This window comes from Microplitis demolitor, chromosome 9, assembly GCF_026212275.2.
Source record: "Microplitis demolitor isolate Queensland-Clemson2020A chromosome 9, iyMicDemo2.1a, whole genome shotgun sequence".
NCBI lineage: Eukaryota > Metazoa > Arthropoda > Insecta > Hymenoptera > Braconidae > Microplitis > Microplitis demolitor.
The window spans coordinates 18,795,469-18,812,553 of record NC_068553.1 but is presented as its reverse complement, the minus strand read 5'-3'; the positions used below and the strand labels follow the sequence as shown (position 1 = coordinate 18,812,553).

Below are 17,085 nucleotides of genomic sequence, written 5' to 3'. Positions count from 1 at the left end.
AATAACTTAATTAAGTTAAGAAACGTTGGATTTACTCTCAGAAATGAAGTTGCTGAATAAGTAATTTCGAAAGAGTAGAATTGAAATCTTGTATTCATTCATATGCATGAGATTACACCTCACGTTGTACATGTTTATCAACATGCATTGACGATCGATTCCCTTCGTCAATACAATTCGAGAGCTAACTGCGTCCACTCTAAGCTCAAGTGCTAGACCACCAGCTCTGAATACCTAATAAGTACTTCACCCTTCAAAGTTGATTGATTTTTTATTTCAATTAATCAATAGTACAACCACAGCTATCACTAATTATTTTAAATTTAATTAAAGTCAGTTCAGAAGTCGCAAAAAATTAACACTCTTTAATTAAATTATTATTCTAGTCACAGCAAAGTTACCAAATTTTTTACTGAGTTTTTTGATTGAAAAAATAATTATTTATTACGGCATTGATTCCGCAGATCAATGCAGTAATTTTTCAAAATTCAACTCTAGCAGCAGTGAAATAATTTCTGTAACTGTTTGAATTTTTAAAATTGACTGAAGTCGAGTAATTATCATTTATTGCTGCATTGACATTGGAGATCAATACATTGATTATTGTTATTTTAACTCAAGTAATGATGAAATTTATAGAAATTTTTTATTGATTATTCAAATAATTATAATTTTTTTCAACATTGACTTTGCCCGTCAATGCAGCGCTTTTTATGAATTTCCAGCTATCGGCATTAATTATTGAAATAGAAACGAAAGCGTATCAATAAAATTTTTAATTTCACGTTCGAGGCGCAAAATAAACTTGAAAGAAAAAAAAATACTGTAGAGAATTGAATGAGAAGTGAATCGAGAAAAGTAATATCGCGAAATAGGAGGTACGGGACGCGCATATATTAAATCTGATCCATCGAATTGACGGCGATTGCTATCAGTTCAATATTCGTCGTCGTGTTCGATGTGTATGAATACACTCTCAGTTTGTTGGTTCCGTTTGTTGTGTTGCCTCCAGCACGGACGTTATACATGATAGATACATCATCGGCATGACAAACAAATAAAAAATAAAAATAAAATTCTAACAAGAGGAATATTTCGCGATAAAACCTGCGTTTATTTACCCGCGTTTATTTTGTGAATATTTGATTTAATGAATTCGAGTCTATACGACAACATGACAATTACGGTTAATAGATATTATTTTTAGCTCATGCTCTATATCCCAAAAATATTTATTCAAATTTTCGAGTGTCAAATTATCTTCTTTCATATTTTAACAAGCGTATCAAGTAAATAGTAAGACATAAGAATTGAGATAAAAAGTAATTTGATGGTTGGTTTAGTTTTCTGGTAAAATTAGCCAGGTACTTGTTCTCTCTTTTACTCTTGTCCCCAACGGCAATTCGTTCACAAGCCAGCTAAGAGAGACATGATCGAAATCTCATCCTACTATTTTATATACATATATATCTTCATATATATGTGTACATATAATGGTTGGTTACGCATTTCCTCTGGGGAACTGCTGTGATGAGAGTTTGCGAACTAAATTATCTTGTGTTATCCATCTGTCGACTCTTTGAATAGCTCCGGGCATTTCACTTTACGCTTGACTTACTTTTCGATTCACTTTACTTTTTTTTTATCCAAAAAAACCACAAACAATTTTCATTTTTTTTTTCCCTAAATCCTGAATATAAATTTAAAAAAAAAAAATTTATAGGAATTTTACTACTGCGCATGTCCCCATGTCACAATTTTTGAAAATTTTGACATAATTTTTTGTCAAGTAAGTTCAAAAGTTCATATATATATAAATATGTACCCAACTAACCTTAAAATCTAATCAGCTGATTATTTTAATAATGGCGGGAATTTAAAAATTTCAAAAATTCTAATGTTAATTTTATTAATAAATTTTTTACCCTAGGATCCAATCCATTTTTTTTATTTTCATTAAATTTTCTTAAAATTTTTTTTTTATTTCCTCAATTATTTTTTATTCCAAAAATTCATTAAAATAATTTTTCAAATTTTCTACTTACCGCCAAAAGTCTAAAAGACTTAAAAAAAAAAAAAAATAATTTAAAATTCTTAATTTCACGGGCTTCGGGCTACTCCGTTAAAGTTCGTAACTTTCCGTCAGCACCCGGAAGTCTTCAGTTATCCCCGCCTGAGTTCGTTCCCACTCGTACTAGTTCGTAAGCTTCCGGTGGGTTTCGTATTGATGCCCGAAGCGTCACCTGCAATGTTACGCGCGCACGACATTCTCACGATCATTTAAATCAGTAGGGCTTCGGCTGCCGGCTGGTATTCGTCGGTAGTCAGACCACAGTAACAAAAATAAATAAACTACAATATTTACTATCAGGTTTGTTTATAAATTGCGTGTTGTGTGTGCATGTTAGTGGTCTATCGTGTAGCAAAAACAATTTAAAACTCAACCTCAGTACCAGGTACTAAAAATAAGTGCCCGATAATTCGCGTGTTTGTCATAAGGGTTTGTCGTTCGCGTTCTACGTGGGGAAACGTCAGTTTTACTGGTGGCTACGGTCGATAAACGAGAGAAGAGCTCGCTGGGATTCGCAATTCACTCAGATAAACTACAGATATTTTAAAATACATACGTCTATATATTTTTTAAATATCAAACAACTATGAGGCGAAATGTTAAAATTGTGCTCCTGCTTTCCTGTGCCTGGATGTTTGTTTTCGTTTATTACTACCACAGCTCCAGAGACAACAAGGTGAGTCAAATTTTCCCGCTTTATTTTTTATTTATTTGAATTTTATTGTCAACTCACTAATGAGTCCATTTGAATATCGTCACTGCACGCATTTAAATTAAAATTTTTTTAATTTTAATTTTCCCGCGAAAATTCAAATTCTTGGTGTTTTTTGTTGTTTATTAAAGCGAATTAATTATGGGGTTTATTATAATAATTATTATTATTATTTATGGTTTTTTTAAATATGTTGAGGTTTATTAGGTTGATATATTCACGACAGTTTCTGTTTTCAAGTTGCTAGAGGTTAAAACTTAAACTATTTTCTAATCCAAGTTCGTGTTTAGAGCTCGTGGATTACTTGAGTGTCGAGGGATATTTAATTGTCTACATATATATTATATATATCGGCGCAAAAAAAAGTTTTATTTTTCCTGAGAATTTTTTGCATTATGAATTTAAAATAAAAATTTCTCGTGGCGGGAAATATTTTTCTTTGAGCAAAAAAAATTTATAAATAAAAAAATAAAATATTCAAAAAATTGCGCATATAAATTTTCAAATTTTCTACATGCGAATATTTTTATTTTTTTGTTATTGATTTGGTAAAATAAAACCGAAAATTGTTGATCTTTTACCTGGAGATTCATAAAAAATTTACTGAAGTGAAAAAAAATTTTTTTTTCTATGTATAAATTTATATATATGTATATATGAATTTATGTCATTAGTAGAAAAAAGTTTGAATTTTTTATGCAGCTACTGTTTAATTTAGTTCGCGACTTCGCGAATAAAATTTTCTGATGCCAAGTTTGAGACTACACACGTTTTAACCATGTGTTACGTTGCTATTTTTGCAGATGTCATAATGATATAACTAGCCCATCAACAACATGTTTACGGTTATGTTTATTTTTAAATTAATTTCGTTTTGTTAAAAAATTTTTTCACGACACAGTTTCATTTCCAGTAAATTCTAAAAAAAAAAAATTTTTACAAGCAGTTTTTTTTTGTTCTATTGTTTACAATTATTCAGTGTGTAGTACACAGTGTGTAGAATGAGACTTTTGTTAGAACCTTTAATTCGAAATTTTGATGGTCGACCAAAAAACAAAATATTTTTTTATTTTAAATTTTGAATTCATAAATTCGCGCCATTATATTTATTTGTTGGCCGTAAAATTATAAAAAATTTATTTTCATTTAAATTTGAAACCCGCGAAAAAATTGAAAGTTTAAATATTGAAAATTAATGAGCTTCAGTTTATTCATAAAGTCCTGAATTATTTTTAAACCAAGCGGAAGTCTCTGGCTGCTCTAGTTTCCGTAAGAAAGAACCGTAAGATTGATTTAAAAAAAAAAACTTCAATTGCCATAAAGTTGGAGCAATTAGCGCCGAACCGCAGTTTGAATAACGCGGAAACGTTCGAGTAATTGATTATTTAATAATTTGAATTATGAAAAGAGTGGCGGGAATTTTGAACAATGAAACTTGGTTGACAATTTGTATTTATTACAATGATTGTTATTTGTGCGGTTTAAAATAATTTAAAATTTTCAACAAACAATTAATGCTAAAGAGAATTTACAAAATGTACCAATGAGAGAGAGTTATTTACTTTTGTTTATATTTTCCTTTGTAGAACTGGCTCTTTCTCTTTTTTCAACGACCGCAACCCATCCATATCATCCAGTTGTTTCCTTCTCTGTTCACTCCTATCTGTCATCTTTTTCCCTCGGGATACCCGCGGACTTTGACAATGAGATCCGGAAATTTAAAACAATACATTCTCATGCAGTTGAATTTTATTCACTCTCCCTTTATTCTTTCACTACCGAGCACATTTTCGTGTCGATGAGCTTCTGCAAATTAATGTAATCAAGATCTATGCAGTCTTGTCGGTAATTAGTCGGCTCTGGTTCTATAGAAATATATATATGATTTTTTTTTAAACATTTTTAATTTATTTGTCGATAAAAATATTTTATTGTCGCACATTGACGCACGTATTGTCGCGCTAGACGCCGTTACTTGCGCGCCATTACCATCAAGTTCAATCCAACATACGGCGTTTTAAACTACTCGAGTAATTTTACTTTTTTATTTACGACTTTTTCCGACCAATATAACTTGACTTATGTCTTTTTGGATATTGATTGCTTATAAATAAATAAATATATGAATGTATGTTTTTATATTTCAGGAGTATTTGAATAGTAGTTCAAATCGAATATTTATATTTGGTACGAAATTTTTATAAAATTGTTAGGAAATTTGAATTATTTGTGAGTTTTAAAATAATTTTAAAATTTTATACGTATTCGAATTATTCGTAAGTGTTCGAATTATTTGTCAGTATTCGAACTATCCGTAGATTTTCAAATTATTCGAATTATTCATGTGTTCAAATCATTTTTAAATTTTCTAATTACTCGAACTATTCGAATTATTCGTAAGTGTTCGAATTAGTTGTAAATGTTCGAATTATTCGTTAAGTTTTATAATAATATAAACTATTCGAATAATTCAAAGTATTCGTCAGTTTTCGAATTAGCTGTAAATGTTCGAATGATTCGTAGATTTTTCAATTATTCGAATTATTCATTTGTTCAAATCATTCGTAAACTCAATAATTATTCGAACTATTCGAAGTATTCATAAATCCTATAATTATTCAAACTATTTGAATTATTTGGAAATATTCGAATTTTTTCCAAGTATTCGAACTATTTGAATTATTTGTAAATATTCGAATTTTTTGTAAGTATTCGAACTATTCGTAAATTTTCCAATTATTCGAATTATTCATGTGTTCAAATCATTCGTAAACTCAATAATTATTCAAATTATTCGAATTATTCGTAAATTCTATAATTATTCAAACTATTCGAATTATTCGAGTTATTCGTAAATATTCGAATTTTATGTGTTTGAACTATTCGTAAATTTTCCAATTATTCGAATTATTCATGTGTTCGAATCATTCGCAAAATTAATAATTATTCGAATTATTTGTAACTATTCGAATTTTTTTCCAAGTATTCGAACTATTCGTAAATTTTCCAATAATTCGAATTATTCATGTGTTCAAATAATTCGCAAACTTAATAATTATTCGAATTATTTGTAACTATTCGAATTTTTTCCAAGTACTCGAAATATTTGTAAATTTCTCAATTACTCGAATTATTCATGTGTTCAAATCATTCGTAAACTCAATAATTATTCGAACTATTCGAATTATTCATAAATTCTAGAATAATTCAAACTATTCGAGTTATTCGTAAATATTCGAATTTTTTGTGTTTGAACTATTCGTAAATTTTCCAATTATTCGAATTATTCATGTGTTCAAATCATTATCAAACTTTATAATTATTCTAACTATTCGAATTATTTGTAAATATTCGAATTTTTTGTAAGTATTCGAACTATTCGTAAATTTTTCAATTATTCGAATTATTCATGTGTTCAAATCATTATCAAATTTGATAATTATTCGAATCATTCATGTGTTATAATAATCCGTAAGTATTGGAATAATTAGAAAATTTTAAAATAACTACAGTCCATTTAAGTATAAAGTCAGATAATAAAACTACATTAATTTTAAACCGCATAAATAATAGCAATGCGTACTAATAAATATTGGAGTACTTGATACAAAGGGGGAGAGGGTGGGGCAGAGAGGGGGAGAATGGGATGAGAGCAGATGAACCAATATGTAGATATATAAAATTGGATGCATGTGTTTTGTATCAATGCTTGGGTGAATTTGTATTTTATTGAGTTGACATTTTCGTCTCTCATTCCACAACACTTTAACTACTCTCTCGTTTTGTATATTTATTTATATACATATATACATATATACATATGAATATTTACTCAGTATACTAACACATCTGATAGTGATATAGATTTGAATTCGCGTTTCAACTGATCCAATTCCAAATGTCCGATAATGAATCTTGTAAAATATTAAATACCATTATATTTATATTTTTCTTTATGTCAATTCGCTAATTAATCACAGTTTTAATTAATTACCAACACAGGCCATTTATTTAAAGACTTCACATAATTTAATAAATTTTTTTCTCTATTTTATTTATTTTAAATCGGCTATAAATAATTACAGTTATTAATAATTACTGTGTTGACATCCTCATTACCAATAATTAATTACATAATTAATTAAAAAAAAAAAAAAAAATTTAGTCATTGAAAAATTAATTTTTTATAAAAAATTTAATGTCTGGCCAATTTTTCCCGCGCGTTTAATATTTTCAAATTAAAAAAAAATTAACGAAATTCAAATATTTAAAAATATGTAGTATATTTATTGATGAGTTTTATATAAATATTATTGAGAAAATCGGATATTAAAATATATAAAAAAAAAAAAAATGGAAAAATAAAGGGCGGGTCGTGAGAATAGATCGATTTATGAGGGTTTAACGTCTCGAGCTCGAGCTGGGTGCACGATACTTGGGGTAGCAGTCTACTAGGGTCAAAGGCTTTGTCACTAGGGAGTGTAGACTAGCAGACTAGGGTCTAAGGGTGTCTATATCAGCATTTATGTGCGTTACGTGCGTTGGTTCTCCTTCGACAGAAGTTTACCTACTGTGGCATCTATTTCTACCCCTACATTATTGCACACACTACAGTACTCTACTACTCTCTACATTACAATACCAGGGTAAGATGGGCAATCCAACCTACCCCCAAAATTCGGTAGATTTTTGTTGTCATTTTAGTGAATTTTTAGCGCTAAAATTTTTTTAATTTTTAAGGTGGTCCGTTTTGCCCACCCCTAAAAAATTTTTTCTGTGGCACTGTAAATTCGGTTCAATCTTTAAATTCAAATAAAAAAGAAAATCCAGCGCATTTCCATGCAGAAAAATCCATTATTTCCTTAGCCGTCCCATTTTCCCCGCCTTCCGCTATATATTTATCTTTAGTAGCTCGTATTCTATCGTTATATACTGAAAAGGTACTCCAGTACCCTTTACATTTACACACAACACAGACATACCTCAAGAGCTGGTAGCTGTTTGAAGTAACTTTAGTTTTACTGTTAAATCACTAGATCTATTGCGATAGAAACGCGTTCGATACTTTTCCTCCCTGTCCTATTTATCCTCTGAGGTAAAATAAATTTGTACGACAAACTTTGCTATTTGTTGCACTAAAAATTTTTGAATAATATATACGTAAATTTATTTTTTTCGGATTACGGTAAATAATTTTTTGTGTTGATAAAAAAACACTAGGGTTAAATATTTAAAAAATATTGGGGCTTTGTAAAATTTAAACGGATTAATATTTGTTATTATTTTATATAAATATTATTTATTCATGTCACTAAATATGAGATAAATTTATTTAGTATAAAAAAAATGTCGCGTGTTATCCGTGTGTAATCGTGATTAACGCGTGTGTAGAGCATAAAAATAATAAAAATATTTTTTGGAGATAAAGGAAAGCTGTGAAATAAAATTTAAACGAATAAATACGACGCACTGCGGTATTTTGAATCCTATATTCGAGATACACACGTGACGGTAACTAAATTCGCTAACGTTACACTGGAGACAAGGAAGGCCGAGGAGAGGGTGGAAAAAAAAAATATAAAAAAATAACTGAGTCAACCACTCGTTTACCCCGGATATCAGACAGGTATTTCGTTTGAAAAATCTGGTGGAAACTGAGCGTTAAATTCCCCCAGGCCCGTCTTGCTTTCGCCCGAAATTTTTACTCTTTCCTCTTTTTTTGTCCAAATAATTATCTTACTTTTTGTTTAACATTTGCCTTTTTTTCACAATAAATATTTTTATTTATTTACTTTCCATTTTTGAATCCTACATATTTGATTTGCAATAAAAAAAAATTTTAAATTAAACCGCGAAAATTTCCCTCGTTAATTGAGAATGCAAGTGTCCCAATTATATTTTTACATGAATTTTTAATTCTCATATTACATTTACGAAAAAAAATTTACCCTGAAAATTAACTGTGTAATTAAAAAAAAAAAATGTTTTTTACTTTTATTTAAAATAGCAAGGAAAACAAAAAAAATTTTTTCATGCAAATAAATTTATTTTCCCGCAATTCTTTATGAAACAATGCATGTTTACTTGTTTTTAATATACAACCCTCTACTATTTATTCAAAATTTAATTCTTTAAATAACATTACATTTCATATATTTATTACAATTCTCACAGACAATCATAATTAAAATGATGATAAATTTTAAATTAGCATGAAAACCACTAAAAATTTATTTTCACATTTGCAAAAGCTCAAATATTTATTTGTAGACTGAAATAACTTCTTTATGATTTGAATATTTAATATTAAATTTGCCTGAGGTAATAAATTTTTATTATTATTTTTTTTTAAATTAAAAATTAAGTTTCAAATGATTTTATAATAAGTAATGTAATTAATTACAGTCGCATTGTTTTCCTACTTGCAGCGTTAGGAAGATAATATATATAAATATATATAAAGTGAAGCATTAGTAAAGTCGAGCACTGAGAGATAATATTGATGGCGGTACTTTTCGTCTAGGCAATGCTAATGTTCAAATATACATTTATATATATATAAATATATAAACTTTTATATACTGGGTTTTAACTTGGCATCGTCAGCAATTTAAAAAATCTTCTTTTCACTATATTATGCTATTAAGTTTTTATTTAACCATTTTTCAAAAGATGTCTAGAGATCCTGAACTTTCTTAAAAAAAATAAAAAAATAAATAAAAAAAAAAAAAATTGTTATTTAAAATTTTAGAACAAGTCATAAAATTTTTATTACAAATTGGCCAGGACATAAATTACAAAAATATTTTTTTGTCTCTCTTTGAAATAAGTAAATAATTTTAATTTTTTAAAACTAATATGAAATTTTTTTAATTAAAAAAAAAAAAAAAAATGAGCTGACAATGGTAGTTAATTTTTGACCTCGCAAGTGAAAAAATATAGCGAAGGTAGTGAATAAAAAAAAAGAGAGAGGTAGAGTGGGAGGAAGAAGAGTAAAGTTCGAGTGAGATTTATTGCAGTGAAATCCTTTGTTAAGCTTTGCCGTATATATTATATATATATGTCGTTTTATGCCAGTCTAGTGTCACGGGAAATGTCATGGTATCTTCTGGTTCCACCACAAAAACCCTTTTCATTTTGTTCATAACCCAAATAAATATATACTTATTTACATTCATATATTTAATAAATGTACGGGGCTCATACTAATTTTTAAAAAATGGCAGTAAATAATAATGCATTTTATTTTTAAAAATTAATCATCAATATCAATTACAAGGGGTAAAAATATTTAAAAACTCATGATTCATTTTTGAGGGATAGGAATCGATGAAGAAAAGCGCGTGTCATGTTAACCTGATTAGCGTCTTTATTTTATATTTTTTTTTCATTTAATGCTAATTTTTTTTTCTTCCTTCTTCTTATTCTCTTTTTCTCGTGCATCCTTTGTACTGTGTACTGGTGTAGTGTACACCACACCCGCAGTCTAATTACGTTGGATTAGTCGAGCCCGCTAAAAAGAAGCAATGACGAGCCAGCGGCCATGAAACCAAACGAGATGCTATAGCCGCCGTAAAGTAGAAGAAAAATAAATAAAAATAAAAAAAAAAAATAGATATAAAAAGATTCTACTATCGTGCCCTCAACGTGCTTTGCACTCACGATGTTACCGAGACTGATTAACTTACGGTTTCATAGGCAAAAAATACAGACACGCCATTGTTCAGTACTAATTTTTTTTTTTTTTTTTTTTTTATTTAAATAGATAATTGTTTTTTTTCTGTCAAAAATCATTTTTAAATTTTAAGTTCAAATAATTTTTCCACTTCATCAAAACTCAAATTTAAAAAAAAAAAAAAAAAATTTTTAATCCGGCTCCATTAACTAAAACATAAAGTAGAAATTGAGTAATTAAATAAATTGAATTTAACAATAAAATAAAATAATAAGGCCTTCGGTATAAAAAAAAAATAAAAAAACCGATTTATATATTACCGCATCAATAACGTACGATAATGATGATAAAGCGCGCACTAAATGTCAGGGATTATTGCAGCCAGTGCATGAAATCCGTGATGAAAGATGTTCCATAAGATTAGACACTAGACCAGACTGCTCTTACACCTTGCACCTAACCGGGAAAGATAAAGATAAAAAATGAAAGAGTGAAAGAAAGGTCTCGTTCCCATTCTCCACTCGTCCTTGACGATCTGGAATTTATATGTTGACTCTTCCTATCTCTTTCTTTCACTTATCCATTTAATGTCCGTGAATATTGTTTTTATCATACATTCATATATTACATTATAGCAATCATGATTACGGTAAAAATTTATTTTTCACTTCTATTTCGACCATCAGAAATAAAATTTACGTCATAAGACAACGCAACTGTAATTTTTATTTATTTCATAAATTATTTTATTTAAAAAAAAATTTCGAGCCATTTTGCTTCGTGCAATTAAAAAAAAAAATTTTCGCGCCATTTTGCTTCGCGCAATTTAAAAAAAAAATTTTTCGCGCCATTTTGCTTCGCGCAATTTAAAAAAAAATTTTTCGCGCCATTTGCTTCGCGCAATTCAAAAAAGAATTTTTTTGCTCCATTTTGCCCCGAGCAATTTAAAAAAAAAATTTTCGCGCCATTTTGTTTCGCGCAGTTAAAAAATTTTTTTTTTTATTCCAAGTAAAAATATGAAAAAAAAATTTACTTATAATTTTTAACACTCGATAAATGATTAGATTTTATTGAATTGTCCAACTTAGAACACTAACCGCTTAACGCATCCGCATACTCAATCTTATATAAAAATGTATGTTTACTCACTTTTATTTACAATACCGCGCTCAGAAGTTATAAAATTAAAATAAAAATTCAAGTAATTATAAAGTATTTATTATTATATTGACTTGTCTTAATCTCCGGTATCTATACCTGTCTACTTAAATTTTAATTCAGTCATATCAAATATTTAAAAGTAATTATTTAAATTACAAATTTGCAGTAACGACTGAATAAATATTTATGAGTATGCATATTATTAATATATTATTTTATCAAGAGCTATTTATAAATTTAAAAAAGAAATAATAAAATAAAAAAACTATAAATGGGTATGGGTGGACGGTGTTGAGATCACTAGTTTGTAACGGTACTAAATGCTACGTGATTTTTATTGCCGACGGCTGGTTGCTCCAAATTCGTCGAAACCGGTCTAAGGAAATTTCTTATTATTATATATAAATAATATATCCTACTAGCATTCACCAGTTTCTGATGCTTGATGTACGTTAATTTGAAGTCATCCTGCGTATCGCCTCTTTGCCCATATGGACTTTCTTTTAGTCCCGCACAATCTACCTCCACAAATTTACATCATTATCATTATTATTATTGTAAGGTTGTAATAAACAATCTCTATACTGACCTTTGATACTTTCGTCTTTATTGTTTTAAATCTTCCCGCCATTTATAGCTGCGTTTTAAAAAATTTTCCTAACCCCTGCGTACTTTTGCAGACCGCCCCCTGTGGCGACTTCCTGAAGCGAGAACCTGGAACATGGGGTCAAAAATCTTGTTCTTGGATTCGGATCCATGTACCCTGGGTCTAAAACCAATGAGTCGGTTATTATTGATACTATTACTATTATTGATACAGAGCAATTGATACTTACACTGGTTTCAAAAAGTTTTCCTTCCACTTGCAATGAAACAAGATTATCTCGTAGAATTTAGTGAAATTTAGCAGCAGTATCGAGGTTAGAAAGTAAGGATCAGAAAATGATAGCCAAGGAAATCCTTTAGAATGAGGGATAAAGAAAGAGAGGTTGTCAATTGAGCTTAAACTCTAGTGTAGTCTGGGTTTAGGTCTAGGTCCGGGTCCGTAAGGTCTAGGCGCTGATGCTTTTGTAGTTTGTATGGAGTAGCTCGCCAGCTTACTCTAGGGTAGTTTCTAGTTGGGTAAAGGGTATAAAGTTGAGAATGAAGGGAGGGTAAGAAGGATATCCTAGGATTTCGTAAGCTAGTTCGTCTATGAGCAACTCAACGTTGCGCTTTTGTGAAGGCTCCTTTGACCAAACTCTCTCGTTGTCCTTTAAAACTCAACTTCTGCTTCCGTTATTCGTTCAATTTCTGTTTAGAGTCATCCCTTTTATACTTACCCGTACATATATATAAATATATAGGATAGATAGCAATGAAAATAGTTTGGCACGATTTCTCGTGGGCAGAATATTGGCAGATCCGTGATGTCGAAATAAAGAGAAATCTTTCGAGGCGTTTGGATAAAATTCTTTTATTGCCATACGTGCACTTTTTTCTGCTAGAATTCAATTTGTTTTTTTTTTGCTCTGATTTTTTTTGTTGGATTTGAAACTGTGGTTGGTTTTAAAAATGTTTGTTTGATTGGCCGAGTGGAATAGGGGAAAATGGGTTGAGCTGGACTGGGTTGGGCTGGGTCGGGTTTTTGTTTTTAGCTGTTTTATAAATAAAGTGGATGAAAAGTCATTGAGATTGAGGGAGTTGGAGTCGGTGAGTGTAAAATATGACAAAGCGATGTGCTGCAGCTTCTATTGGTGGGCAACGTGCCGTTAAAAAACGTAAGACAACTTGGAGATGACGGGGTTGTGGAAATGGGATGGGATAGTTGGGAAGAAAGAAGAGAAAAGGATTGGGGGTTGAAACGCGTGGAAAATCAAATCAAAGGATTTTTATTGAACACTGCATTACGTGGTTTTACGCTACAGTACATTTATTGTTCAATCCGTTTATCTATTTATTTATTTATTTTTTAACTTTTATTCGTGACAAAATAAATCTAATAGAATTCTTAACTTGGAATCTTTCTTAGAATTTATTTTTATCTATTGTTAGTTCGAAAAAAAGTTGGAAAATTATTTTTCACAATGTTTTGACTCCAAACCACGAAAAGTTGCATCTTTATAGTTTATTTAGAGTGGAAATGCTTTGAAAAAAAAATTTGTTGATATTTTGAGAGGAAAATATTTTGAAAATTTACATTTGTTGAGATTTTCACTGAAAAACGGTCAGAAAATTTGTTTTCATCAACTTTTCGGGCTGAAATAGTCGGAAAATCAATTTTTGATCCGTTTTTCAGCAGTAAATCTTTGAAAAAATATTTTTTCTTAATATTCTATTCGAAAAACCTTCAGAAATTTGTTTTCATCAACTTTTCGGGCTGAAATATTTGAAAAATCAAATTTTGATCCGTTTTTCAGCAGTAAATCTTCGAAAATTTTAAATTATAATTTTCTCTTCATGAAAACATACTTTTTGAAATATTCCTACTTGAAAACTATAAAAAATTCATCTCTATAAATTTTTCAGTTCGAAAACTCTTGAAAAATAATATTTTTATTAATATCGTGATAAAACAGTTTTTAAAAAAAATTTCTAATACTTTTCCGTGCTGAAACTTGAAATTTTTATTAACCGGTTGCATATTAAAAAATAATGAATTTAAATGAAAATAAAATGAATTTATTGAAATTGAAATGAGGTATTTTTTGAATAAAATTATTCAACTCTCGTGATACCCGATCGCAAAGTGACGAGGGAAATTTAAAACTCATAATCTTCTAGTTCGTCTCATCATATCTATATCAATACCTATATCTATATCTATGTGTATCTATATATATTCAAAGACTTTGGATGAAAAGAGCTTGAGGGTGAGAAGTTTCTTACTGATCTCCCATTGGCCCTCCTCCTTAAGTACTCATCTCATCTCGTCTATCAATCACCCGCAAGTTTTCCCTCAGACTCCGTCAGTCTTGGGGAAGACGTCGCTTCCAAAGACTAGACATAAAAAATATGAGGGGAATAAACATGAGAAAGCGGAAGGAGAGAAAAAAATACGTAACGGAGTAAAAATGATTTTTTATTAAAGTTATGATATTGCCCTGAACTCGGTGGTCCATTCATGAGCTCGATGATTGATAACGCGACTGACCTGGATGAACTTCCTACGTTCCTCACATCGCTATTGCATACTTGTCATATATATAACTCCATATATAGTGTGTATATCAATCTATATCAATTATGTTCATGTTCATCACTATTTGTACTACCTCCAGCTTTGTCTCTAGTGTTTGCTTATGATTGGAATGTAATTACTCGAGTATTATCACTCATATCAATACTCTTCTATTAATTATTTAATAAATAAATTAATAAATAATGAATTAACACCCAGTAGGTTTATCTTCAAAATACCATATTTTGAATTATCGATATCTCGGTAGCTATTCGAAATAAACAGACATTATAGGTGGTTTTTGGAAAGGAAATTCGATTTCCTACAACTTTGGTCTCTTAAAAAAAAATTCTAGGACCGACGGTTCAAAAGTTACAGCCATGTAAAGTCAGACGACATAAATTTTTGGAAAATCAAAATTTTGCTATTGTTCAAATGGCTGTAACTTGAAAACTATCGGTCCTAGAGTATTTTTTGACAGGACAAAAGTTATAGATAACTAAATTTCCTTTTCAGTGACCTCCCATGAAGTCTATTTAAGTTGAACGGTTACCGTAATATTGCTAGGTGAAGTCGATACTGAGGATTTTTGAATCATTTTTAAAATAATTCAAAAATCCGGGATTAAAATCTAACAAAGGGAGCTATTGTCATGGACTGGTCATAACGCCGTAATGACACGGTCAGTATAATGCGGGGATTAACTACGTATGTCTGTGGGAATAGTGTGAAACGATAAAAGTACATTGAGTTTAATTTTACACCATCCTCACGTAGAAACTGCTCTCGTTCATGGTCTTTTAATCGGATTTAAAAATTTCTTCACGTTTATTACTCTATATAATTTAAATTACTTATTTTTTTTCTTTACTCAAACTTTATTCAGTCCCATTGTTACTGTTATTATCATTAGCGCAATAATAATAGTAATTTAAATTTATTAACCGAAATAATCGATAATATTGCCACCAAAATTCCAGCACTTCCGGTTTCAGTTTACCCATCATTAGTTCCTAAGTCATGACATCTTTGTTTGCCGAATAATTGCCAAACCTAAAGTGACTTTGCCCACTTGGCTTTACCTCAACGTTCATTACATCTTCGCCTTAAATTTCCGGTTTTACCGAAAATCGAACTCTGGTTCGTTAGTCAATTGCAGTTTAAATACAAAACAAATGAAAAGTCTTTTGTTTAAATTACTCGGCTCACAATAAATTAAAATTTAAAAACTCCGATTTCAATGGAAATTTAAAAAATTTATTTATCAGCACTTGGGTGCCATTGACACCTGATACTATTAATATCTTATGTCAACATTTATATTTATTTTTACTTTCCATTCATCACTATTTACTACTAAATAGCACAAGTTCATTAGCGTGACATAATGCGCATATTATTATTATTATTAATTATTATAAATATTAACATTAATATTAATGAATCGTCACCTTCACTTTTTTTTAAATAATTAATATTAATATAAAATAATTATAATAATTTACAATTACTGTCACATCTTAACGTCACGAAAAGAAAGTTTTTCTTTATATATTTTTTATATAAAAGTTATATTTATAATTTGTTTGTGTCTTCTCGAGTGTTAATGGACGGGCAAGTCCTCTTGGTCATTTTTTATTCACGTCACGAAATCGTCGTTGTAATTTATGACTCAGCAAATATATATATAGAGGAAAGGCGGGTAAAACGGACCACTCTAAAAATTTTTTAAAGAATTTTAGTTACCAAATGTCATCATTTTTGTAAATTTCAAGACAACAAATATTTTCTTACGACTAAAATAAATTTTGTTTACAGAAAAAAATTTTTTTCGCGCGCTTTTTAAATATTTATTATTTTAAATAAAATAAAAAAATTAAGTGAGAATAATTAGAAGTATATTTAACAGATTTAAAGCCTCGAGATATTCTAACTGACGTGTATAATAACAATAATAGGTTCCGCTTGACATTACATTTGCGTAGTAGTTGTCGTACTGGTGACACTTGATGCAGTACAGGAGCAGTAAGTTGAGTTGAGCTAACAGCTCTCAGGCGGTCCATGGACTGCAGAGAAACTCTAGTGTGTATGCTAACAGAGTCTCCTTAGCTTTAAACTAACGTGTAACCGGAACTTTTTGAGTGATAAGTACTATTGTTGTTGTCTAATTGTTGGGTGTTTAATTATCTCTGGTATAAACTATCCTGGTACTTAGACTTTAATATTTACTTAATTACTAAACTTACTAATTGATGAATTTATTCGTTTATTGACTAACTTTACTGACGTCATAAATTTCCGTAAGC

General features: G+C 29.5%; 1 protein-coding gene across 1 annotated transcript in view; it reads left to right on the top strand.

Annotated features, from left to right (window-relative positions):
- Positions 1-2,308: 2,308 nt before the first annotated feature.
- LOC103578640 (polypeptide N-acetylgalactosaminyltransferase 2) overlaps positions 2,309-17,085 on the top strand; it is a 68,403-nt gene continuing 53,626 nt past the window's right edge. The window contains exon 1 of the mRNA XM_008559778.3: positions 2,309-2,747. Within this exon, the coding sequence (XP_008558000.1) occupies positions 2,658-2,747 (90 nt within the window). The 5' untranslated portion in view covers positions 2,309-2,657. The remainder of the gene's footprint in view (positions 2,748-17,085) is intronic.